Source organism: Pseudochaenichthys georgianus, chromosome 23, assembly GCF_902827115.2.
Source record: "Pseudochaenichthys georgianus chromosome 23, fPseGeo1.2, whole genome shotgun sequence".
In the NCBI taxonomy this organism is placed as follows: domain Eukaryota; kingdom Metazoa; phylum Chordata; class Actinopteri; order Perciformes; family Channichthyidae; genus Pseudochaenichthys; species Pseudochaenichthys georgianus.
Window position 1 is genome coordinate 5,704,113 of NC_047525.1, and position 26,056 is coordinate 5,730,168.

Genomic DNA, 26,056 nt, shown 5'->3' on the forward strand with positions numbered 1-26,056 from the left:
GCACAGCCCAGTTCCTTTCTGGCACAATCCAATGTATTGACAAGTTTGAATTAAAATAACATTACTGATCATAGGAGCAAATGGAGCAGCAGGAAAGTCTGCGTGCTGCCGTCATAAATAGCTGTCATTGAAACAAAACAGGTCCACTTCGGAGGAAATTCTTCTTATTGTTATGTTAGAATTTATTCAGAATGATCTTTCAAACATACCTCTTGTTCACATCCTCTCTGAATAGGAATGAGCTGACCAAAGGTCTCACACCTCTGAGCAGCTGTTACTGACCCAATAAACCTTTCACAGGACTACTCGAAAAACCAACAAAAGAAGTGGTTATCACCCCTCACAAAGAGCAGAAAACAGCCTCTTGACAAAACCATTGAGCGTACTGATGTGTATTTAATCAGAGTGATGTCTGCTACTGACGGACGCTGCTGTGTGTATTGTCCACAGCAGCAGTTCATTGTTGCCAGTTCAAATGAAAACTAGCCTGCCCTAAAACAGTAGTGTCGAAGAGGTAAAATGAGATGGCTGTTAGTTAATTACGAGTGTTTACCACGTGTTTCAGAGTCTCTTATGATTACCTTACAGAGGGTGCACCACAGAAAGTTCTTACTCAGAATGTAGTAATCACTAATCTTTACATCCTGCAACTGTCACATATATATATATGTTGGGTAACTAACTAACCAACTAACCAAACAACCAACCAACCAACCCAAAGTTAGTTTGCTAATACCATATACAAAAATGATGTGATATAGTCAAAACATCAGACATGAAGCTTGATTGAAATACTGTTAAGATATAAACTGGGAAGTTTTGATCATCTCAATTTAACAAAAAACACAAGATATACCTCTAATCTCATGCTTATATTCAAATGATGGAACATCGGGCTGAATGGGTTCCTGTAGCGTGTTTATGACTGAACAGTTCTACTAATACAAACACTTGTTACTGTCTTCACTAGCTTAGACTGTATAACCTTAAATCAGTGTTTGCTACTCGTTTCTTTTACTAGGGCGTATTTTAACCAGATGCTAGGAAGAGGGACATCTTTTAATTAATACAGATGTGAATGTAAATCATAGCACACTTTCCATTATCAAAACATGTTTAGTATCTTTAAAGCATAACATAGAAACATATTTCATCCGTGTGTTACAGCAGATTAATGATTGACCTCATGAAGAGGAAGTACCAGCGGACAGTGAGAGTATGACCTTGGTCAACAGGAAGTTGTTCGACACTTTGCCTGACACCTCTGCCTTGGCATGAATATCCCATGAAGGACCTTTTATGTGGAAATGGGAAAAAGAGCAAACATCTTTTAAATTGCAAATGTGACAGTTTCAGTTGGCTTTCAAGTGTAGAAGGTCGAGCCTCTGTTAGTGAGTCTGTCTTTGAGGGGAACATGTCGTTGTGTGTCCTACAACAAGCTGGAATATGGCCTTCTGTCCTAACAGCACTATTCACTGAATTATTCAATTATAAATGTTGTAATACAACGTTTAGTTTGATCATGAAACGTGTTTATTTCTGACGAATATACACATAAATGTTACTTTTGGCTTTATTTAACCAGTGCCCTGAGCACGCAGTGTTTTTGTCTCTAATAGCCAATACATACAAACACACACGCTGTGATGGAATAAAAACTGACATTATATGTTAAACTAACTATTAGTTGAAGGCTTTCATTTGTTTTTGTGACAGCCAAATGCAACATATGCACTGAGTCTCGCTCCTGTGTGAGTATTGTTAGTCTTTTTGATTAAAGACTGAATATTTGGGGGTTTTGCTCACAAAACATGCAATTCAAATGTGTCAATTTAAGGATGGGGAAACAAAATGACCATTCCAAGGACAAAGTGATTGATCAAGAACATATTTCGTTAAAGCGTTGAAAAAGTAGAAGTCCTACATTTAAAATGTTACTGAGTATTAAAGGTGTGTTAACATGTACAACGTTTTATAGAATATTTCCCCACACAAATACAGGGGTTTCAATAATCATACTGTATTAATTAACTTCTCAAAATGTTTTTCTTCCTGTCTCTTTTATTTTCCCCTTGATATATGGTTGTCTTTTATATATTTGTTATTATTTATTATTATATTAAAATAAATACAATTAAATGTGTTTCATTGCTATTACTTGAATGTGTGATGCATAAACTTCTCCTGCCTGGTACAAACATGCAGGAGTCAGAGGCAGCAGCATGGACTACATGTCCCAGACACCCCTGCGGTCCCTCCCCCCGCATACCTCTGCTGTGCTCGCGCTGTGGGGATCCTGCTCAGCAGCGCGAGGCACCGCACAAACTGAGAGCAGAGGAATGGGCAAGTTCCAGAGGGAAACTTTTCTTTTCAATTCCCCCTCCAGCGCCCTGAGGAGAGCCGGGGAGTGGATATAAAGCCTGCCGCCGCCGCACCACCTGTCTCTGGATTACTTTGGGGGATACCTCGCTGTTTGGATAAAGTGAAGAGGGGTCTCTGTGTGGCCGGAGAATGTGTCCCCCTCCGCAGGCTTCTCCATCGGGCTGCGCCGTGTTCCTGCTACTGGTGGCCGGGCTGCAGGCTGCGGCCGGGGCTCCCTCAGGCTGCCCCCCTCCCTGTGTGTGTGTCGGGGAGCTGGTGGACTGCAGTCGGCTGAGGAGAGGCCAAATCCCGAGAATACTTCCGGAATGGACCGTGCAACTGTGAGTCCAGTTAAAGAGCTTTATTCCTGTCACGGTGTATTGTTTTATGTTTCATTTGTCTGGTAATTATTGAAGTGCATTTCCACTCATCCGCTCTGTGAGGATCACATGTTGTTTCCTTCAGCAACGATGCCAGGGTCCACATTCCTGCAGTAAATAACCTGGTGTTACTAAGATCACCCCACACTCAACTTGAAATGGATGGAACAAATATTTGATTGAAATTAGACCCTAACTTTATTCTATGTTTGACTTTGTAAACTTCCTGCAATGCTTTCTGCATCATCTGTAACAGAAGAAGTGTTTTCCTGATCGCCATGAACCCATCCATGTGTCCTCTTCACTGCGTTAACTCACTTTCTCAGGACATCTATCAGCATGTCGGGTTACTAGAGGCACACGGTGGAGCACCAGCAGCCTCCACTATGTTTTACACTTCAATGTGCTTTTGTGTTAAAGTGTGAATACCTGTGAAGAATACATCTCCCCAGTGCCTGCAGGTAGGGGTTTGAAATGCAGGCGTTCTCATGTATCATTGTAGGGATGCATAGATGAAGTAGGAGTAGTAATCTTGCCTATACTAGCAGTTTTCAGTAGTAATAGCAACGCTATTAATGATCATACTCATGTCTCCCACAAAGTACTTGCAGCTAAAAGACATCCATGGTGTTTATAATGGTCTGACAGCGTGGTTACATACACATCGCAATGATTGGTGTTGCTTCAGTCTTCAGGTTTCAGCTTCACAGACCTGGAGCCTTCAGAGCCATAACGGCATAAATCAGAGGCAGCCAGTGTGCAGCTTGGCCGGCTTCCTAGAGGAATATCTCCATTACTCTCCTGTTTTCCTTCTGGCTCCATCAGAGAAGACGAGGCTGAGCTCGGCCTGTTGGAGCAGAACCACCAAACACCACTTTAATGGCGTGTGTTCTCCTTTACAGATGATTGTTCTTGCTGTATCTGTACTGCTCTGCGTTCCGCTGCAGACAGCATTGGTTTTATTGCCCTGTGTGGTGCTTGATTCACTGACTGGGCGAAGCTGTTGAATTGAGTTTTTCTCTTTCTGAAATGTGCTGCTCTGGAAACTTGATGTTGCCAGAGAAAACAGACCCAGCCTGAGCCTCATAACCAGAGCCGGCCTTCCAAAGAAAATGAAAAAAAAGTTCCACATGGGGGGAAAATTCTTTTCACTCTGGCATGCTAATTTACTAGTGGCTCTCCAGTACATCTTAAAGCCCTTAAACCGCCGAGCCTTTGTTTTCCAGCACCCCATTATTTCTGCTGAATTAGCAAATCCAGAGCCAGCGATGGTACTGATTAAGGGGGAGCGTGTTGGGATTAGTTTGAAACAAACTCTCAGAGAAAGAAGGGCATGAAGCAGGGGTTCCCAAAGTGGGGGTCGCGGGCTGAAAGGTTTGGGAACCCCTGGCATAAAGAAGTGGGATTAAGCCGTTAATGTCTGGAAAGTTCTTTGGGGGACAGATGTATGTCTCGATGTAATGCCTCATCACTTTTTTATGTTTAAGAGCAATTTGAAAACAATGCATTCATTTGAATGTCAATACACGGAGAACTCAATTACAATAAATACTCATTTGTTTCTCCAGGGGTATAAAAGCTGTCTAGAGACCTCAGAGGACATGTTTGCGAGTGTTAGGACTAGGATATATTTATTTGTCCAGGGAAACTATGAATTAGTGGAAAAGTAAATTATCAATCTTACAGCTAATTAATTTACCAAAAAATACACTTTTTAATCTTGAATAATAATAGAGTGACACGTCCCAAAACCCGGAAGTAAGCTCCTTCCGGGTTCCTTCGACAAAAACGCAATGCAATTTCTCCATAGGATTTGGGAAAATAGCTCGAAATAAGGTCTGTGGTTGACACACATTTAAGAGAAGATACATCTATCGATCATAAATCTATCGATTCGATTTATGATTCGAAAATTATAAAAGTAGGGTAGACATGTGGAGATTATCCGGCTGAACAAAACGTGACCCGTCTCTTAAATGTGTGTCAACCACAGACCTTATTTCCAGGTATTTTCCAAAATCCTATGGAGAGATTGCACTGGTTTTTGTGGAAGGAACCGGAAGGAGTTTACTTCCGGGTTTTAGGACGTGTGGCACTGACTGTGGCACTCTATAAGTCCCACATCTGGACGAGAATACTAATTCAATTATTTAAGTTTGACAAACATTTATCAGAGGAACCTGGTGTGTTTTGGACTTAACCTCCTGGGACCCGAGGAAAAAAAGTGTCTTCCAATTTCCTTTTTTTTGTGATTTCCTACCTATTTAGGGTTAAAAAAAACATCTTGCAATTTAGACTTTTTTTATTTTATTTTATTTTAAAATGTTACAGTATGTCCCACTGTAGAGGACATCGGGACCACATTAGTTTGAAAAGACAGCCACATTTAACAGATGGACTATGTAATGTATTATGGTTATAGAGTGATATTAATACAATAATACATTCACCTTTATTTAAAACATGAATAAGTATAACATAACCACCACTTACATCACACTATATCATTTAGCTTATTTTAGCTTGTTGGCATTAAAACGTTTGACCATTGTTGGAAGAAGTAATTAGATCATTTACTTTTGTTAAAGTACAAATACTATGGTCTTAAAATACTCCACTACATGTAAAAGTACTGAATTCAAAATTGTACTTAAGCAAAAGTACACAAGTATTAGCATCAAACGTAACTCAAAGTAAAAGTACTCTTTCTGCACAATGAATCGTTTCACAGTATAATATGAATTTCTTTATAAGTTCCTGTTTTGTAAGAGCATTTAAGTTGTGTAGTTTGTACTTTTTTTATCAGCATATCATGTGCTTTTATATGTAAAAAGTGTTCAAATAAATGTGGTAGAGTAAAATGAAATGAAATGTAGTGAAGAAGAAGTGTAAAATAGCATTACATGGATTTACTCAAGTGAAGTACAATTATGTAAAAGTACCTAAGTACGATACTTGAGTATATATATATATATATACTTAGTTACTTTCCACCAATGTGTTTGGCTAACTCGCAGCCTTTTAAAGCTGTCGTCTTGGCTTGGTCCACAAAGATGGAAGATGTGCATGTATGGAACTTAGTGACAGCCCATCTATCCAGTGTTTGATACGAGGGGGGGGGGGCAGCAGGAACAGGCTGCAGCTCGTCTGCAGCGCTGTGTTATCTCGCTCCTCAGAGGTGCTTTGTGAGGGAAGTGGGAGTGTCAGAGCTACTTAGGCTTTATCTAAGGGAGCATGATAGGACACCTTTCCATTATGACCCACAGCGTCTCAACTACACAACAACAACAACAACAACAACAAAGCTCCATGCTTGGAAAGAAAAAGAGAAAGACAGGGGCTGGGGGGTTAGCATTAGCAAGGCTAAGAAGTCAAACTTGGGTTGAGTGCTTCGTGAAACTTTCACCAACGAACAAAAACAGGCCCCAGAAAGTTGGACAGGGGTGTTTCAGACGTATGAAAGGCGTCCTTCTCGCTTTCCCCGGATTGTGAATACATTAGCAGTTGATAGGTTCTTCCCCTCCTCCAGAGCTGCTTGATGGATTCCAGATGAGGGAGGTAAAGGGGGGGTCTGGCACCGCAGCGTTGACCGTGCGTAACTCCACCACTTTATGCTCCGTTTGCCAGAGTCAAAAACAAGAGTCTCACAACGAGTCTCCCCGAGAGCCAGGACGCTGATCCAACTCTGGTCCACGGGGTTCAGGCAGAATGAAATCCTAGTCCAGAGCTACTACTCGGCACACAACTGACAATAAGTACAAATGTCTATGTGTGCAACATAAGGCGATCTTTCTCAGGCTTCTCTAAGATATAAATACATCTGAAAGTTAACCAAATGACAAAAGAAAAGAAGTTTTAAATCTGTGACATGGGTTTGTGACTTTCTGAGTCTAACTTGGTATTTGATCAATAGAAGCCTCGACACCAGATGTATCTATTTAGCAGCTCTATTTACCAAATAAAAACATTATAAAACGGCATTTAAAAACAGTCATTATAAGGCAAACGGAATAATACAAACCTGAATAAAAGTACAGTGCAGTGTGGGATATGAATAGTAGGGATGCACGATATTGGTTTTTTGAAACCGATACCGATACCGATAACTTCTTGCTTCTCAAGACCGATACCGATAACCGATAATAAAAATAAAAATTACGCCACTAATTATTTTAACGCGATTAACGCATGTGTATTTTTTTTCCTCGGCCGCCCCGTAGCTTCAGAGCGCATCGAGTTTAAAATACCATCTACAAGCTGATGCTGACAGCCCCGCTCCTGCCGCCCGCTTGTGGCAGACCACACTTCCACGTTCACCGGCAGGCACCGACTGGCCATCTGGAGGACCGGGAGGGTGTGTGTACGTGTGGTCCGAGCGAGCAAGAGAGAGACCTTACGTGCATTGTTGTTGTTAGCATCTGGTGCTAGCTAGCTGCGCTAACGGATATAAGGAGTTGTTTAAATGAAAACAGAGGAGCGCTCTATCCACATAACTGCGCCGAGCACTTGACTTTATGCAGGAAGCAGACAGCGGGACATTGGAGGAGAAGTCAGCACACTCAGCAACATGATTGCAGCGTCCAGGCAGCTCCGGTTCGAGCATATGCCTTGAGTTGCACATAGCTTCAACGCGCGCTCGCACACACACACACACACACACACACACACACACACACACACACTGTATTGTATTATTGTCTTCGTACGCTTTTAACACACCATCGTAGATGGCGATGTTTCAGGTGACTGATCAGGTTCGAAGTATTAGGGAGCGCTGGATTTGTGAAGAACTCCCCTCTTCCTAAACCACTAACACCACAGTACTGGCAAAACGGGAGGAGCCGAGTGAAAAACAAGCGCCCCTCATCCCAATCCACCCACACCGCAGTATTTTTTCTTTTTTTTTACCCAAAAAATATATTGTATATTATCGGGGCTATTAATACTGTTATCGGTTTATCGGGATGACGGCATAATTCCTAATATCGGACCGATAATTATCGGGCCGATAATTATCGTGCATCCCTAATGAATAGTTCAATTAACAGCAGCAGCGTGAAAGGGAAAGTCTTCAGCCTGGAGGTACAGCGGTCTGGTTCTGGCCCGGTCCAGTATGCAAACCTCCACCTCAGAATGTGTACAGACTTCCCGGGCCAGGTTTGGGCCTCCTTCAGCTCAGAGGATCTTGACCGGCTTTAACTGATCAGCCTGTCTGCTGTGGCCCTGCCTCTCAGCGGAGGCCTACAGTGAGCTGCTCAGTCTGTTTCATTTGGGCTTGAATGGGAAGCACTTTGTTTGGGTTTCTAACTGTTTTCATTTCAAAGGGAAATACTTGAACCAGTCTGGTCCTGTATCAATAGTTTGTCCGTAAGTGACATGTCTTCAGTTTGGAATCAAACCCCCAGTCTTAGTCAACTTTCTTTAGACCCCGTTCAACCTTTTTCTCCACTTCTGTTTGGGACAGTGTTTGCAACAAATCTGCTTTTTATTTCTCTGACCGTTCGGTTTCATTTCATCGCCACGGTTAAGCACCGTCTCCCTCTTTAATTACAGAGACTGTTCCTTGATGCACTTCCTCTGCTCAGAGTGTCAGAGCACAATAACAAGGACACTTTGTGCGTCATTGTGTTTGCCATGTCAAACCAAATGTTAGCCTGCAGCCGCGCACACACTCATGGCGTATACCTTTCCTTCATGTTGACTTGTTTTCCCCCACAGGGACCTGAGCCACAACAAATTGCGGGTGCTTGACGGCACTTTGTTTTCCAAACTACAACACCTAAGTGAAATGTGAGTGTGCCAACACTGGATTTGAAACAGCCGTAATCAATGTCTTCCATTTGGAAATAACTGTATTTTTCTCAATGTGTACAGAAAGCTGAACCACAATGACCTGGAGGAAATACCTGACCTGGGCCCTCATGCTTCCAACCTCACAACACTCGTCCTGTAAGTGAAGCCTCTCTCTCACTTTCTCTCTTCACACTGGGCTGCTGGGTAATCCTCTGCCAGAGTTGTCGTTGCTGGTTAGAGCAGTGAGTCCCCCCCGCCTTCCCTCCAGAGAGAGAGCAGAGTGTTTTGGCTGAGCCGTTCCCAGACGGGCAGACTGAGACATGGCAGCCGTGCCCAGACGGGTCACATGCTGGAGGACAGACCCACGCTAATGGAAATGTTTTGTTTGCCGGCTGTTGCTGTATTTTTAATCTGGAGAGGGTGACGCGATGCTGGACACAAAGAAAACAAAAGTCATGTGAAAATCCAAATGTGGTGATTTGTATGTGGATCAAATCAAATCAAGTTTTATTTATATAGCACATTTATTAACGATTTTTGGTCGAGCCAAAGTGCTGTACATAAAATAAAAATAGCCTACAGTAGGATAGGATGGATAATATATCCCTTAAATGGTCACATGTAAATATTTAGGAAATTAATTGATAGCAATTTGCTACACTGCACCCATATCACAACATGAATACATCCATGTTACACCATTATCACAATGTTATTAGACACATAGTACAACACCTATAGTACACCATTGTTACACTGTCATTACATTGTTATTATAGCCACATTAATACCCTCTATTACACCCAGGTTGCAACATTATTATTACAAACAGATTGCACCCATATGATACCCACGTTACACTATTATTACACATATATAACACTGTTATATGTAACACCAATAATAGACCTATATTACACCGTGATTACATTGCTATTACAGCCATTACACACATTGGTGGTTGCTATGGAATCAAGGCAGTGTCTGTGAGTTCCTAAAGAGTTGACGATATGTTGGTGCTTCACTTGAAAGTAGCCAGATGGGCCCAGTTGTTCTGTATAAATGCACTGATTCTTTCCTGTAGGGTTATTCAGGGTGAAGCCGGTTAACTTGTCATATTTCATCTTGTTCAGAATATTTATTGTTGTGTAACACAGGCTTTCAGAAACACACCAGATATTAGTTTGTGAAACCTCAACATTACATGTGCTCTCTGTGGCATGTCTCTCCGAACGGAGCGCTGTGAAGTCACTGTGGACAAAGTGTCTGTCTCCCAGCGCGATGAGGAGTGTTCTGCATCAGACCCAACACCACGCCGCTTTGTCCGCAGACCATGTGTTTGTTTATTGCACCTGCTAAACCCTGTACAACAATTCAGGCTCTAATTTCTTTATATTTGAATTTGAAGTGACATACTATTTGATGTTCCTAGGCTAAGTGAGTGTGTACTCTCAATAGTATATACAACCTTGAGAGTTGAAATTTAAGAAAACATGTAAACAATCATTAAAAAAAACACGAATGTTTCAGCCAATAGACCACATTTAAAGGTTAGTTACCAGGACATGTTTAACATTATTATATACACGATGTTACCTGTCATACCAGACCAAACTGTTATCTGGTTTCTACCTAACTGCACCCACACATGTCATCTCTCACGCGCGAGCTGCTCCACTTGCTGGTCAGTGTTGTTTTTTGCACTTTCTCTAAGGCTGTTTCTGTCCTTAAAACAAACACTGCCTGTTGTGTGAAAGGAACACGTTGAAATGAAGACTTTTCTAATGACCCTCTTTGATTTCAAACAAAGACCCAGATAGTGAATGTGTTACGCTGCTGTCAGGTAGTAAAGACGTGAGTAGGATGCATTCCAAGTGAGTCAGAGCAACATGTAGGAAGAGCACACACTGGCTGTGCCCCCCCCCCCCCCTTCAGATGAGGTGGTGCTGTGTGCTTTCCAGAATGTCTCTCCCTCCTTCAGAACCTCTGAACTGGGAGTGTTCTGAAGAGAAAAGAGCTCGGGTATCGAGTAGCACTTATTCAAACAGCCAGTCAGACCGAGCGGCAGCTCTCTGACCTCGCCGCTCGGAGGGAAAACAACGGCAATAACCCTGCAGCTGGTAGTGGTTGAGTCGTGATCGTCTTAATTAATTGAACCATTTCCCAGGAATGTATGGAGGGGGTAAACCCCCCCGCCTCCAGATCCCTCCGCCTGTGTTCAGGGGGTTGAACAAATGACCTGCAGGTTCCAGGTCTGATGGGTTTTAGAGGAGGGGGCCCTCTCGCTATGAGAGAGCAACACAGCAGAACAGTAGAGATTATAGTCATCAGCTGTGACATTTACACAGCAGTTCAGTCTGTGGTGGGGGTTCCACTCGGGCTGCTTGTAAGACACACGTAACCTTAGTGTTGAGTCAGTTGTAGTCTGAAGGGCTGGAGACACCAGCACCTCATTGTGAGGAGCCGTAACGTGGCATGAGCAACAGAGAAACACTGCAAAGCAAAATGCCTTTTAGGACTGTCACTGTATCATAATCACTACATGACTATGGTGGCCAAAAGAATTCACTAGAACAATATTATTGAATTATCTATACAAAAGCTACAAGTACAATTCACCTTTGGTTACTGTGAGTTTAATGTCTTGAATCAGTTATTTACACAACTAGGGATGTCCCGATCACCTTTTTTTGCTCCCGATCCGATTCCGATCATTTGATTTTGACAATCTGCCGATACCGATTTTTCCCGATCCGATCTTTATGCAATGCATTAAGAGAAAAAAAGGTAACCGATAACGGCTGGTCATCCAACGCGATGAATTCAGCTATCTTGGCTGTTGTTGTGTTGGCCTTTTCACTGTTCTGGGGCAGTTTCTCTTTCCTTTTGAAAGTCTCTGAAAGTGTTGGTTGTTTCAGTGCCGTTACCCGAGTGGCCGCTGTGTACTCGCCGTGTTGTTGTTGGTGTTTGTTTCTCAGGTAGCGTATTAGATTGGTCGTGTTGAACGTAGCTCTGTTCTTTCCACCACGCGGAACCTCTGCCTTGCAAACATTGCATCTGGCTGTTACACTGCCTTCGCTTTCAATTTTATAATACTTCCAAACTCCTGACATTTTCTCTGTCCCGTCTCCCGAGTCACCAGCTGAACGTAGCCTCTCGTTAGCTTACTGCTACTATTAGACACTGCGCCCACTCTGTTGCCAGATTTCAGAGAAATAAGCAACCAGGTCTGAAAACAAGCCCAAAGAAAGCAACACATACATGATGTTGTGTAATTTTAAACCAAAACTAAGTCCTCAGGATGACTTTAAGACGTGAACACGGTCCTTTTTGTTTTGAAACATTAAATAAAATAATTTAAAAAAATGATAAAAAAAAATTCCCGATCCCCTATTTTTTTCTCCCGATTCCGATCTTTTGAAAATCACGTGATCGGATCGGGACTTCTCTATACACAATGTAATCCTTTGTGTGCTATTTAAGTAATATCAATATTGCATTATTGGAATATCCCGGTTATTGTCAGTACCCTAATATATGGAGACCCTAGAACCTGAATAACAACCTGTATGTTTGTCAACACATGAATACATCTTCACAGCTTGCAGTGTTTATGTGACTGTCCTTCAGTGGCATGATAGTACGACCCCCCCCCCCCCTCCTTCAGGTGGCATGATAGTACGACCCCCCCCCCCTCCTTCAGGTGGCATGATAGTACGACCCCCCCCCCCCCCCTCTCTATGTGTGAAGATGATCTTACGCAGAGACATTTTAATACTGCGTTCAACAGCCGGCCTCAGATCATAATGACTTCATATTCTGTGGATACTAATTATGCCGGGCGCTTTATTTGACCTTCCATTGACTTCCACTAACAGCAACTAGCCCTACAACCACAGTTGTAATGGCTATAATCACGTTATCTGATGGCAAAGTGGGCGAACACATTTTGAAGTGTGTGTAACTGAAGTGTACAATGTGCTGCGTGCCTGTGTGGAGAGGATGGAGAAGTACTCATAGTGTGTTGGAGTGTGTGTCCCTGCTGTCACAGAGATGTGTTCAGGTGCACTACAGAAGAGTACGGCATCATCGCTGCATGGATCTCATAGAATAATGGAAACGTATTTGAGAGCCTCCAGCAGTGGAGCTTCAGGGTCTATCCCTCGTCGACAGACAGGAAGTGCGCAGACCCTCCCCCCTGAGGGAAACTGGAAATACTGGTTCCCTCTCACCGGGGGCCTCCCCTCTCTCAGCGAGCAGTCAGGGGAACATGGAAACTGAGATGCAGGTGGTGTGCAGGGCTTTGTTTGGGACCTGTGGAGCGTGGAGAGCCCTCTGCAGACCCCCAACAAAAGAGCAGCCTGGGGGTCTTCATGGCTCTGATCTGTGTTCTACTGGAGCCTGGAAGTTACTGCACTCCAACAACTGTCTTTAGGTGTTGGAGTACTTAGTGCTGAGGGTCAGAGAGATGACCTCAGGGGCAGCGCCAGGGGAGACGCTGCACTGCGCTCAGGAGCTTGCTTTGCACTTTCTAAATGAAGACGCCTGTGTGTAAGGTGTGCAGGAAGCAGTGCACAGGTGGAGGAGGGGTCCGGCTGGTTGGGTGGGGGGAGACCTCTCTGTTTCTCAGCAGTGTGGGGCTGTCTCAGTCTGATGTGGACCTAGCCAGTTTACAACTGAGGTCAAGACTAACCAGCAGTGCCCCCCCCCCCCCCCGGGTGTGAACAGACACGTCTTTATAATATTTTATGTTTATTATACGGGTAAATGCCGCTTTACAGAAGCACATTGCCCATAAACTACATGTCCCACAATGCATCTCAAATTAGAAATTTTTTCTCGGAATTTGACTTTTTTTCTTCAAAATGTTACTTTTTTTTCAGAATTTGGTTTTTCTTTTTAGATCCTTTTTTGACATTCTCACTGAAGAGACTTGCAAATGTTTGCCCTAGACTTCTGCTTTCAGACGTAGTTAAGTATGAAGTTATTACCCTATCCGATAATAATCCAATGCAGAGGCAATAATGTAATATAATACATTATTTTATATATATTAAATATTTATATATTTATTCTTATATATAAAACTGGCCCTTTGAGTGCAACCATCATGCTAATGTGACCCGAGTTGAAATTGAGTTCAACACCCCTGGTTTATAGGATAGTCTACCGCTCGGATTAGGAATGTCAGTAATAACCAACAATATCATGTATTTAAAATTGTATATTTCTTCTACAATCTTTGCTAGAAACATCTGGGGGGCCACACTATGGTCAGCCCGGTCTTAACATGCCAGCTGCCACTCTCAGCTGACTGACAGCTTTGGTCAGTTCAATATGAATAGCTCCGCCTCCCAAATCAAGTCTCACAAGGAATCTGTCCTTGCGTTTTTTACTTTGGAGGTTGCTGGAAAATGAATGAGAAACGCTAACAGGCCTGCTGAGTGAGGGGCAGACTGTACCCATCGTATGAATACTGAACACCAGGCCTGTAGTCTGGTGCGCTGGAGGGAATTCCTGCCCCCCCCCCCCCCCCACTCTCTCTCTGCCAGTCTCACGCACAAAGAGGACACTGTACGGCTGTGTTTATAACCAAGAGTCCCTGCACTGCAATTTAGGAGGCGTGCAGCGCAGGAAATTGCTGGCCTCTGCCGGGGCATGCTTTCACTGAGGGAATGGCATTCATCAGCCGAGTAATTGGCAGGTTACTTTTTAAAATACCTTGTTGGTAATTACCTTATAAACAAAATCACACCTCACTAAAGCCAAAGGTTGTTCGGCTGCAGCGACTTGACCATACGGAGCAATGTGTGTGTCATCTCTGAAATATGCTCCATCAGCAAAGCGCTCTGACACAGTTTCACGCTGGGTGGTAAGGTCTAGCTTACAGGCGTGTGAGAGTTTGCCGCTTTACACCACGGGCTAATTGAGGGCCTTGGCTGTTTGCGTATCTGGAAACATGAAGCTGGTGTGAGCCGCTGGACACACACAGTGTCTCTGTCGTTTATTGGAGCGATGCTGTCTGTGTTTTCAGAGCAAACAACAGGATCAGCAGGGTCTCCGCGGAGCAGCTCAGACCCTTCCTCGCTCTGGAAACACTCGATCTCAGCAACAACAACATGGTGGAAGTCAAGGCGGGCTCCTTCCCCGCGCTGGCCCTCAGGAACCTGTGAGTGCTTCCCAGAGTGCTTGTGCCTGAATGAGCAGAAGAAATGTGAACAAACCCTTTTGTGTGACCGCTTCCAGACGTAGCTGTTGCTTTAATGGACCTACGTGTGTCCGGCAGGTACCTCAACAACAATCGGATCTCCTCCCTGGAGACGGGCTGCTTCACCAACCTGTCCAGCAGCCTGCAGCTCCTCCGGCTCAACCGCAACCGCCTGGCCTCCATCCCAGCCAAGATCTTCACGCTGCCCCGCCTGCTGCACCTGTAAGCTTCACCGTTTCCCTCTCAACCAGGCTTTAGATTCTGAAGACATTATCCTTACAATCATCAAATACCCTAATACACTGGAATGTCTTTACCTTAACAGTTATGTGCATTGCATCACCAATAGGATGCATACATGTTTTAATTCAAATCTTTAATATTTAATAAATCATATGGTTCCATAAGGGGTGTGAATAGAAAACATAATAATACATTTCTCTCAGATAAGATGGAGACTCTTCTTTCACTTCTCTACCACGATAGAAACGAGAACGATTTTCAAGCCACATGTATGACAATATTCATGATTCTCCTGATGAAGAAATTCCCCACTATGGACTTATTGTGAGTGGGTGGCAGGCAGGGATAACCCACTCACAATAAGGCGATAGTTATCACTGCCACCCGGTAGCATCAAGTCCTCCCAAACCTATAATGCCTGTGCTTTTGAGAGCTCTACTTTACTGTGTGTGTGTGTGTGTGTGTGTGTGTGTGTGTGTGTGTGTGTGTGTGTGTGTGTGTGTGTGTGTGTGTGTGTGTGTGTGTTTCAGGGAGCTGAGCAGGAACAGGGTCCGCAGGGTGGAGGGTCTGACGTTCCACGGGCTGCACGCCCTCCGCTCCCTGAAGCTGCAGAGGAACGGCCTCAGCCGCCTGATGGACGGGGCCTTCTGGGGCCTCAGCAACATGGAAGTCCTGTAAGCTGACAACAACTGTGCACCAAGTCCTGACCTTTCATCAATCATAAATATTATAATACATATTTAAATAAGTACGCACACATGGACAACCATGCTCACTTTAAACCAGCAGTCTGACATATTGCTTACAGCTTAAAAGGGTGTTTAATACAAATGTGTGTGTTAATGTAAGAGAACCACCAAAGTGAGGGAACACAACAGGAGGGTTAAACAGGTAGTATAGAGTCTCACTGTGTGTGTGTGTGTGTGTGTGTGTGTGTGTGTGTGTGTGTGTGTGTGTGTGTGTGTGTGTGTGTGTGTGTGTGTGTGTGTGTGTGTGTGTGTGTGTGTGTGTGTGTGTGTGTGTGTGTGTGTGTGTGTGTGTGTGTGTGTGTGTGTGTGTCCTGCAGGCAGCTGGACCACAACAACCTGACAGAGGTGAGCAAGGGCTGGCTGTACGGCCTGCTGACCCTGAACCAGCTCCACCTCTCTCACAACGCCATCAGCCGGGTCCGGCCCGACGCCTGGGAGTTCTGCCAGAAACTCAGCGAGCTGTGAGTCCACCCTTTTTGTCTTTCATAGTCTTTCCCCTCCCCCCCTCTGCACCCTCCCCCCTTCCATCCCTCTCGTTATTCCCTCCTCACTTTCCATTCACACTCTGAACTCCCAATACTTCTCTGTGTCGCCTGCTTGCCCTCCCTCACACTCCAGTTCCTCCTGACACACACGCGCACACACACACACACACACACACACACACACACACACACACACACACACACACACACACACACACACACACACACACACAGCATCTCATGCTCTGCCAGCACATTACCCAGCCCTCTGCCTTCACTTGAGCCACACATCGGCTCTGGAAGCTCCACTTGTGTTTCCTGTTGGCAGTCCCACCACACTGTAGTTTCTTCCCTGTCAAACACTACGTTACCCACGCACCCCGGTGCTCTCCTGTACCAAAGCACATTCCTGCAGCAGATTGAGTGTCCTTTGTTGTGGCTGCTGTTTACCTCAGCGTTTCTCTCAGACAGCTTGTTGTTCTTCTGCCTGTCTTATCACATGCAGTTGAGAGTAAACAAGCCGCCCGTCGGCTGGGAGCGTGCCCGCCTATCTGATGCTTTCTCATCTGAGTTTACTTAAAGCCTGGCTGCTCACCGTGTTTACTTCCACCATGGCTGTGTTGTAGCAACGTTTGATCACCGGGTACACAATGAATGTTATCATAAAACTCAATCACTGCATGTTTTTGACTGGTTGTTTGTGTTTGTGTTGTCCGACAGCAACCTCTCCTCCAACCATCTGTCCAGACTGGAGGAGTCCAGCTTCGTGGGCCTCAGCCTGCTGGACCAGCTCCACATCGGGAACAACCGCGTGAGCTTCATCGCAGACGGAGCCTTCCGGGGCCTCTCCACGCTGCACCTGCTGTAAGTTCACGCACCGAAGCACAGCCAGGCGGAAGGGTTTACTCGTGTGTCCTTCCACTTCCTGTGTGAATCTGATCTGACCTCACTCATTGATATGATACCATATGCAGTGAATGTAGGTACAGGTCATTGCTCCCACCCCTCCTGGAACACACGGAATCTGAAATGTGATTTTAGCAACATGCTTTTTTTTTTACTCTTTAGCGTTTTCTGTACAGGAGCTCTAGCATCACGAATACGCTTGGTGAGGTGATTTGATTGCTTGGAGCAGATCTAAGCTGAGTTAGTCTGGTGGTCTTGTGTGCGATGCTAAGCTAATATGCTAACCCCGCCCCAGGTGAAGCTCTCATGTGCAGACATGTTGTATCAATCCTATATCGAACTTTTGAAGAGAGGTCAAACTATCGCTTTAAGTAGACTCCCTGTTTCATGTCGGCTAACAGAAACACTATATGTAGGTCCCCTTCCCTAAAGCCCCCCCCCCCCCCCCCCTCTCCATCAATCCCCTGCCTGAGTGGAAATATCCTGCCGATTTGTTTTGGGGATGTGAAATAGATTACTGTGTTGAGGTCTCCTCACACACATAAAGAGAACCTCCGAGAGGCACAGCCCAGACCTCAGCGACCCCCCATCTCCCCCTTCCTCACCCAACCCCCCTCTCCCACAGAGGGGCTCCTTAACAGTTCCCCTGGTTGGGGCTTTGGTTAAATGGAAACAAATGTGTGCTGTGCTGCTGAGGTCACCACAGGGCAGGTGTGCAGCGAGGTGGAGCCTCGGGGCTTTACACCCCCCCCCCCCCCACACACACACACACACACACACATATCCTTCCTCAATCTCAGCTGGCCATATCCAGGCCTGTTGGGGAGGAAAGGACAGTCTGCACGTATTAGAGCAGCTGAGGGATCCGACCCGGTGAGTTGCTGCTGTCTCCTGCTCCTCTCCGTGGAGAGCAGGCGTGACGTGTCCATGCTCCTTTCAGTGGCCACACAGTGAGTTTGATAGCAACGTAATCATCAGGTGTTGGTGTCGTCCCCTCACATAAGGTGCAGGTGCTCTGTGGAGCTGCTCCTTTGCCCTGACGTTCGGAGATCAAACACATAGGAATCCATTCGAGTGACGGCAGAGAAACCCATTCTGTGCTCACAGTACAGTTAGCTCTGTCAGCCTAGTGAAACACTGACTACTGAGTGGAGATGTACCACACAGAGGTGTGTTGCTTCATCACACACTGATCTGCCAGATGTGCTAACCGAGCCAACGAGTGAACATCATGGAGTCAGCACAACATGTTCTGCTGCACATATTGAGAAGTCAGGTGTTTCAGAGTTAGAAGTATTTCGTTTTTTGCAATTAGATCTTTGGTATATTGTGTTGTATAATGGAATGCAATTAGAAAAGTAGCGGTCTACTTTGTACTGTTAATTGGCCATACATCAGCTCTGTTCATGGATTCAGTTAGCTGCATAGCTGGCAGTACGTAGTACATATATACATGATGCGTTCGTCTCACTCTGACGAGCAATGTGTTCAATACCTCAGATGTGTTATATATTGAATGGAAGATGGAGATCTGCGGAGACCCTTCCCCTGAGGGCGACTCGCACACAGAGTATATATATCCTCAAAGAATACATGTTGTAGTGCAGCATGCCTTTGTAAAACTGTTTCTATGCGACACAGAACACCATGGCAGACTTTAAAAGTGCTGCAAAGGCGACGAAGGGACTTCCTGTCAGGCATGGAGCCGCTCTGAATATCATTTTAAAGTCTCAAGCACGAGACGTAAAGCCGCATTAGCTTTTATTCACATCGTAAGTGCCGGTGTGTTGTTGGGTGGGTTTTCACAACGTGGTCTGTCTTTGTTTCTTCAAAAGGGGTCTCCAGAATAATGAGATCTCCTGGACCATTGAAGACATGAACGGCCCGTTCTCTGCTCTGGACAAGCTGAACACACTGTGAGTTCCCGCTCAAGGGGTTTCACCCTCGCTATGTGACTTCCTGCAAAGAAGAAATTCTTCTTTTGTTTTTTACAGTTGTTATTCTGAGTGTTCTGCAGCTTTGCAATACTACAAGTGTTTGTCGAGCGCTTTAAAGTCAAATTTGCTCAAAGACTGTAGGTGAACCCGTGAGACTCCTTTGTGCACCTGTCGATCGTAAAATGAAACACTGAGATAAATCCCAGATCAAATGTATGTTCGAGGGTCTTGAACCAGTTGTGTTTTTCAGTGATTGTAATGCTATGTTAAATGTCTGTTTCCTTGTATCGTGTACTATGTGTCCTTGTTCGATGTTGCAAATGGAGCTGCTGTGAGGCAAGACAAGTGTCAGACTCGATGTGACAAGTATGTCTGAGTCGTAAGAGTTAGAAGCTGATACAGAGTCTTGTTGTTTCCCAGCTTCCTGCAGGGCAACCAGATCCGCTCGGTGACCAAGAAGTCTTTCTCCGGCCTGGACGCGCTGCACCACCTGTGAGTAGTTAGCTGTACCACTAAGCAGGGTGAACCACACAGACACAGAGTCCTCTCCAGTCCCCCTCTTTCTTTACTGCAGTGCCAGACTATATCGATCACCAAGGCTAGTGTGTGTGTGTGTGTGTGTGTGTGTGTGTGTGTGTGTGTGTGTGTGTGTGTGTGTGTGTGTGTGTGTGTGTGTGTGTGTGTGTGTGTGTGTGTGTGTGTGTGTGTGTGTGTGTGTGTGTGTGTGTGTGGATAGTGTTGACAACGCTGAAGTTGGCTTCCGATTCAGAGCATCCGATTCGGCAGTTAAGGGGAAAGAGAGAGAGAGAGAGAACGAGAGAGAACGAGAGAGAACGAGAACAAGAGAACGAACAACAGCTGCATTTGATTCTAATTAGAGTTCTCTCCCAGCCGAGCCGAAGCCGCCCAGACTCGGCCCAGACTCGGCCCAGACTCGGCCTCTCTTGATTGACACGGCGAGCTCCTGCCCAGAGTTGTATTGTTCTGGAGCCCAGGCCTTTCTCTCTCCATTGAAGTCGTTGTAGCGTTCCCTCTGTACGGCTGATGTTGGCAGAAAGAGACGCCATCTTTCCTCGGGGTCTCACCAGTCCTCTTTCTCTTCTCCTCTCCACAGAGATCTGAGCAACAACGCCATCATGTCTATCCAGGCCAACGCCTTCTCCCAGATGAGGAACCTGCAGGAGCTGTGAGTAGCACTGTTAGACCAGCTCCAGTGAGTGTGTCGGGGGGATGGTCAGAGCACCAGGTGGAGGTCACGATGGTCTGCTGGGAAGGCAGCAGCAACAGGTTCCACGAGGGCATTGGTCCAGTGTTGCTAAACAAAGGAATTTCAAATATCTCCCAAAACTATTCAGACTGAATGGTTCGCATGTTGGACACAGTTTTAATAGTTAAGTAGTCTCTTAATTAAGCAAATAACATTTACAGTCCATTGTAGCGGTGAAAAGGAAAGGACATGATGTAACTCTGAACTGCCTCTGGGGCGCCAGCAGGAGACTGAGAAGTCCAGGCAAGAATATCCTTTGGAACATTTATTTCAATGATCCGATATCATACATAAGTGCAGTTATAATTCTTTCCCTTCAGTCTTTCCCGTGGCTCTCCTCGTGCGTAGCCTGATTGAAAAACCACATGACATACTGGTGCGCTGAAAACAACTTCTTCAATTACACTAAAATAAAAGGTCAATTCAGCCGCAAGAAAACAAATGTTTAACTATAAAATAATATAAATCAATATACAGCTCCGACATCACTATTAGTTCCACTGATCAACAAATTGTCCTCATCATCTACTGAAGTACAGCATGTCATAGAGCAGCCGTTTCTAGAGGTGCAGGAGCGTTGACTGGAGCTCTGTGCGTCCCCCTGCAGGCGGCTGAACACCTCCAGCCTGCTGTGTGACTGCCAGCTCCAGTGGCTTCCTGTCTGGGTGGCAGAGCAGAGCTTCCTGCCCCACGTCACCGCCAGCTGCGCCCACCCGCAGACGCTGAAGGGCAGCAGCGTGTTCTCCGTCAGCCAGGACCAGTTTGTGTGTGGTAAGTGAGGCATGCACTGTGCAACACCTTCACACACACACACACACACACACACACACACACACACACACACACACACACACACACACACACACACACACACGCAGCTTTTCCATTTACGAGCAGACCCAGATTGTTCAGTATTTCCCTCCCGACTCCTGGCCAAGCTAATGAGTCTCCTGAAGAGACGATGTGGAAATGTACTGGGTGCAGTAACAGCTCTCCTGGTTACTGTCATAGAGAGCTACTGAGATGTTTCAGTTTCCCTGACAACAGAATGCAAACATTATAACAAACAAACCTTATTACACAGTCATGTTATACTGTTGCTATCACACTACATTATTAGGGATGCACGATATTGGTTTTTTGAAACCGATACCGATAACTTCCTGCTTCTCAAGACCGATACCGATAACCGATAATACAAATAAAAATTACGCCACTAATTATTTTAACGCGATTAACGCATGTGTATTTTCGAGGATATGCCTTGAGTTGCCCATAGCTCCAACGCGCGCCCGCAGACACACACACTGTATTGTATTATTGTCTTCGTACGCTTTTAACACACCATCGTAGCGATGGCGATGTTTCAGGTGACTGATCAGGTGCGAAGTATTAGGGAGCGCTGGATTTGTGAAGAACTCCCCTCTTCCTAAACCACTAACACCACAGTACTGGCAAAACGGGAGGAGCCGAGTGAAAAACAAGCGCCCCTCATCCCAATCCACACGCCCCTCATCCCAATCCACACGCAGTATCTTTTCTTTTTTTTTACCCAAAAAATATATTGTATATTATCGGGGCTATTAATACTGTTATCGGTTTATCGGGATGACGTCATAATTCCTAATATCGCATCCCTATACATTATACATGCTGAAAAAGCTGGATGGGTATTTTTGTAAATTGTATTTTGTGTAATTTCTATTTTTATCTCTATTTATTAATATTTAGCTATTTTTTGCTCTTGACTTTTGTTGTAACAACGTACACTTCCCCTCTGTGGGACGAAGACAGGTATTCTGATTCTGACTACAGCTTAGTCACTTTTAAATAGTACCTTCCTGTCACCCCAGACGACTTCCCGAAGCCTCAGATCACGCTGCAGCCGGAGACGCAGTCCGCTCTGAGAGGATCCAACGTGACCTTCATCTGCTCCGCGGCCAGCTCCAGCGACTCGCCCATGACCTTCTCCTGGAAGAAAGACAACGAGGTCCTGGACGACGCTGAGATCCACAACCAGGCCCACCTGAGGGTGCAGGGCGGCATGGTGGGAGAGACGGAGGTGACGGAGTACACCACCACCCTGCAGCTGCGGGACGTGGAGTTCTCCAGCGAGGGGAAGTACCAGTGTGTCATCTCCAACCACTTCGGATCTTCCTACTCCACCAAGGCCAGGCTCACCGTCAACAGTAGGTTTGGGGGAGGGGAAGTCAAGACGTCGCTGCGTCCGGATCTATAAAGTCCATTTATTTCAAAGTTCTAAATGATCTGATTGAAGTAATTTTTCTTTCCCAGTGCTCCCGTCCTTCACCAAGATGCCAATGGACCTGAGTATCCGTGCCGGAGCGACAGCCAGGCTGGAGTGCGCCGCCGTGGGTCACCCCTCCCCTCAAATCGCCTGGCAGAAAGACGGAGGCACGGACTTCCCTGCTGCACGCGAGCGCCGCATGCACGTGATGCCGGAGGACGACGTGTTCTTCATCGTGGACGTCAAGGCCGAGGACATCGGTGTTTACAGCTGCACGGCCCAGAACACCGCTGGAGCTATCTCTGCTAATGCTACGCTAACGGTTCTAGGTAAGACAAAACCTCAATCGCCCCTTTTCCACCAAACCGGTTCCAGGGCCGGTTTGGAGCTCGTGCCCGATTGCACACCATTTGTTCCTGTTCTCAAACTGGTTCGCATTTGGAACCAAAAACCAAATGTGTTATAGAAATATCATTAATGAACAAGGAGCATTAGAGATTAGCTTCGGTGGCTGGCTTAACATGAACCATCTAATGCCAGAGACAAAACGGGGCTGTGTTGCTAAACTGTCAATTCATACAAAAATGTAAATATGCATCAGTTGCTTTCGTGACCGTCAGACAGTGCGTTGCTGCTCTCCGGCAGGCGAACCCAAGAAGCACCAGCATGGAGGCTTTCTGTGGGAAATGTTCAGAGCTTGCCGACGTGGTCGCAGGGCGTGTGTGGCGATGGATCAGATCTTGACTGATGGATAATTCTGCTGTGGTCCTTTTTACAGAAACGCCTTCCTTCCTGCGGCCCCTCATGGACCGCACCGTGGCCAAGGGGGAGACTGCGGTCCTGCAGTGCATCGCCGGCGGCAGCCCCCTCCCCAGGCTGAACTGGACAAAAGACGACAGCCCATTGGTCGTGACTGAGCGCCACTTCTTCGCAGCGGCCAACCAGCTCCTCATCATCGTGGACGCTGCAGAGGCCGACGCGGGGACGTACACCTGCGAGATGTCCAACACTCTGGGGACAGAGCGGGGGAACGTCCGGCTGGCCGTCATCCCTAACCCCAACTGTGACTCCGGAGTGCAGGGCGGCGTGGGGGGCGGCGTGATGGGCGGGGCAGGAGCGGACAATGATGGTTGGACCACGGTGGGGATCGTCATCATCGCTGTGGTGTGCTGTGTGGTGGGCACGTCCCTGGTGTGGGTGGTCATCATCTACCACACGCGGAGACGCAGCGAGGACTGCAGCGTCACCAACACAGGTGGGTGCTGGTACCGCTGCATTGTATAACTGCGGCTGTGCTGGCAGACCTGCCGCTGTCTGACTGGCGTAGCGTCATTTACAACTCTTGGACCTGCGCACTGCAGTCGGCATGAAACTTGTATAGGGTGTAAACAATACATATAACTCTGTAGAAACGGTATTATTATTACTCTTCATTATTACATTCATTTAAAGTCCCCTATTATACTGTATTTCAACAATATATTATAGGTCTCAGTTATATAAAGAACATGTCTCTGATTGGCTGAAGCACCAAACGGATCATTGCAGCATCCCATAATCCCCTCTGTTTCAGCCCTGTTTCCAAAGTGCTGATTCTCTGTATGTAGCTTTAAATGCTAATGAGCTGCTGCTGGCCCCGCCCCTCTGACATGTGATGTGTGGCTGGCTTATTTTCAGGTTTTCATATAGATGGATCAGGACAAAAAGAGACGGGTCCTGGTTCCTGAAACTCTGAACCCGTTCACATACAGGGACACTTATGGATGTATAAAGGCATGGAAAAGTAGATTTAGCATAAAAGGTGACCTTTAAATAAAATTCAAAGCATACTTTCTTGCCAACATTTACCCTAAATAATAATACGCCTACATGGCTCTTACAAAGGGTATCCTACAAGTGCAGCTGAATCTGTTAACAATGAAAATACATGTGTATGATATAACTTGTTTGTGAAGCTAATGCAGTACCGCTGAATGTGGTTAGGCTTATAGACGGGAAATGCACCAGCAGGACTCTTGCTTTTCACTTTGTTTCAACTTCACGTACTAACTTGACGTCCTCCTGCTGCAGATGAGACCCACCTGCCCGCAGACATCCCCAGCTACCTGTCCTCTCAGGGCACGCTGGCGGAGCGGCAGGACGGCTACATCCCCTCGGAGACCGGCAGCAGTGATCAGTACATGTCTTCCTCTCTGAGCGGATTCTACCTGCAGCCCAAAGACATGAACGGTAGAACACCTGCTCATCCTGCTTTCTTCTCACATGTAGTTCCTGCACTGTTTCTCCTACGTGACACTGTGCCTTCACTCGTACAGGATTCTGTCAGCTGGACACAGGAAGTGAAACAGACATGGAGGCAGCCATCGATCCTCTTCTCTGCCATTATCAAGGACCAATCAGCTCCCTGCTTCGGCGAGACAACATGTACTCCACTGAGCCGTCAGACGTCTTCACAGGTGTGTGGACACATAGAAACGGTCCTCTTGATCACTATCCTACACCTTACTGTTTGTAGTAAGTGTTCCTAAAGTACAGCCTCTAGAATCTGTCTTCCTCCCTTTCTCCCCCTCTCCCCCCGCCAGGCTGCTCCATGGACCAGAGGCCCGTCTACGTGGACTCCTACAGCGGCAGCCTGAGCAGCTCTAAAATGAAGGACTACTTCCTGTCGGAACACTTTGACCTCTGCTCCTCCTCGGTCCTGATGCAGCTCCCTAACGCCAGCCTCCACCTGGGCCCCCCCCACCAGCAGGGTGACCGCCGCACCTCCGTGGAGGAGGCGGAGGCCAACATGTACGGGACACCTCACGAGGGTCTGTCCCCCTCCAGCACCTTCATGGGTACGCCTTCAGATGAGCATTCCCCAACTGTCTGGATTGTGTCTGCACATGGTTCTGACTTCTTCTCTCTCACTCAGGAACGTTTGGGAAGGCCCCCTGGACCCCCCACAAGGACCTGTACCCAGGCTTCGGCCCGCACTCGGTGACGCATCACGGAATAACTCTACACGAAAATCCTTACGCCGCTCCAGACACAGATTCAGACCTGGAGGAGAGTCTCACCAAGGACTCTGCGTCAGAGCAGAGCAACAGCATCTATGAACAGCCGTTTGACCTCCTGAGGACGGACCCCCCCCCCCCGCAGCGCAGGCCCAGCACCTAGCTGAGCTGGGTTTAAGGACCAACAAGAGAAACCTCTACCTCACTGAACGGACACTTTGCAATAAGGGACTCCTCAAATGTACAACGAGTGAATGTAACAGACAATGTGATGTTCCAGAGAAACAAAAGGGAGCGTGTGAGCAGCTTCAGTTAAAGAATATAGATGAATATATACATTTTTTTTATATAAAGTTTATTCTATTTTGTAAATTGTATATAAACAGAGTATTTTTGCTTACCTTTTGAGTATTTTGCAGCCCTGCCTATTCAGTTATTCCAGCTTTGAATGAAACCATGTTTTGCACATGTGTACACAATAAA

General features: G+C 46.1%; 1 protein-coding gene across 2 annotated transcripts; it reads left to right on the plus strand.

The window, feature by feature from the left end:
* Nucleotides 1–2,338: 2,338 nt before the first annotated feature.
* On the plus strand, nucleotides 2,339–26,056 carry lrig3 (leucine-rich repeats and immunoglobulin-like domains 3). 2 transcript variants are annotated; one of them, XM_034112343.1, is made up of 19 exons: nucleotides 2,339–2,702; nucleotides 8,460–8,531; nucleotides 8,616–8,690; nucleotides 14,569–14,703; nucleotides 14,821–14,964; nucleotides 15,516–15,659; nucleotides 16,052–16,195; nucleotides 16,940–17,083; nucleotides 18,961–19,041; nucleotides 19,483–19,554; nucleotides 20,177–20,248; nucleotides 20,937–21,100; nucleotides 22,183–22,518; nucleotides 22,625–22,906; nucleotides 23,356–23,832; nucleotides 24,648–24,806; nucleotides 24,893–25,033; nucleotides 25,160–25,414; nucleotides 25,492–26,056. In XM_034112343.1, the coding sequence occupies exons 1-19, from the start codon at nucleotides 2,512–2,514 to the stop codon at nucleotides 25,734–25,736; spliced, it is 3,333 nt and encodes a 1,110-aa protein (XP_033968234.1). In that variant the 5' UTR covers nucleotides 2,339–2,511; the 3' UTR covers nucleotides 25,737–26,056. The 2 variants fall into 2 exon arrangements, with proteins under 2 accessions (XP_033968234.1, XP_033968235.1); XM_034112344.1 differs by lacking the exons at nucleotides 14,569–14,703; nucleotides 14,821–14,964.

Bases quoted from the DNA above. Each gene is read 5' to 3' on its own strand.
- lrig3 (XM_034112343.1), top strand. From the start codon at position 2,512: ATGTGTCCCCCTCCGCAGGCTTCTCCATCGGGCTGCGCCGTGTTCCTG. The intron at 17,084-18,960 runs GTAAGTTCACGC...TTTCTTCAAAAG, and splicing joins CTCTCCACGCTGCACCTGCT to GGGTCTCCAGAATAATGAGA. The intron at 25,415-25,491 runs GTACGCCTTCAG...TCTCTCACTCAG, and splicing joins CCCCTCCAGCACCTTCATGG to GAACGTTTGGGAAGGCCCCC.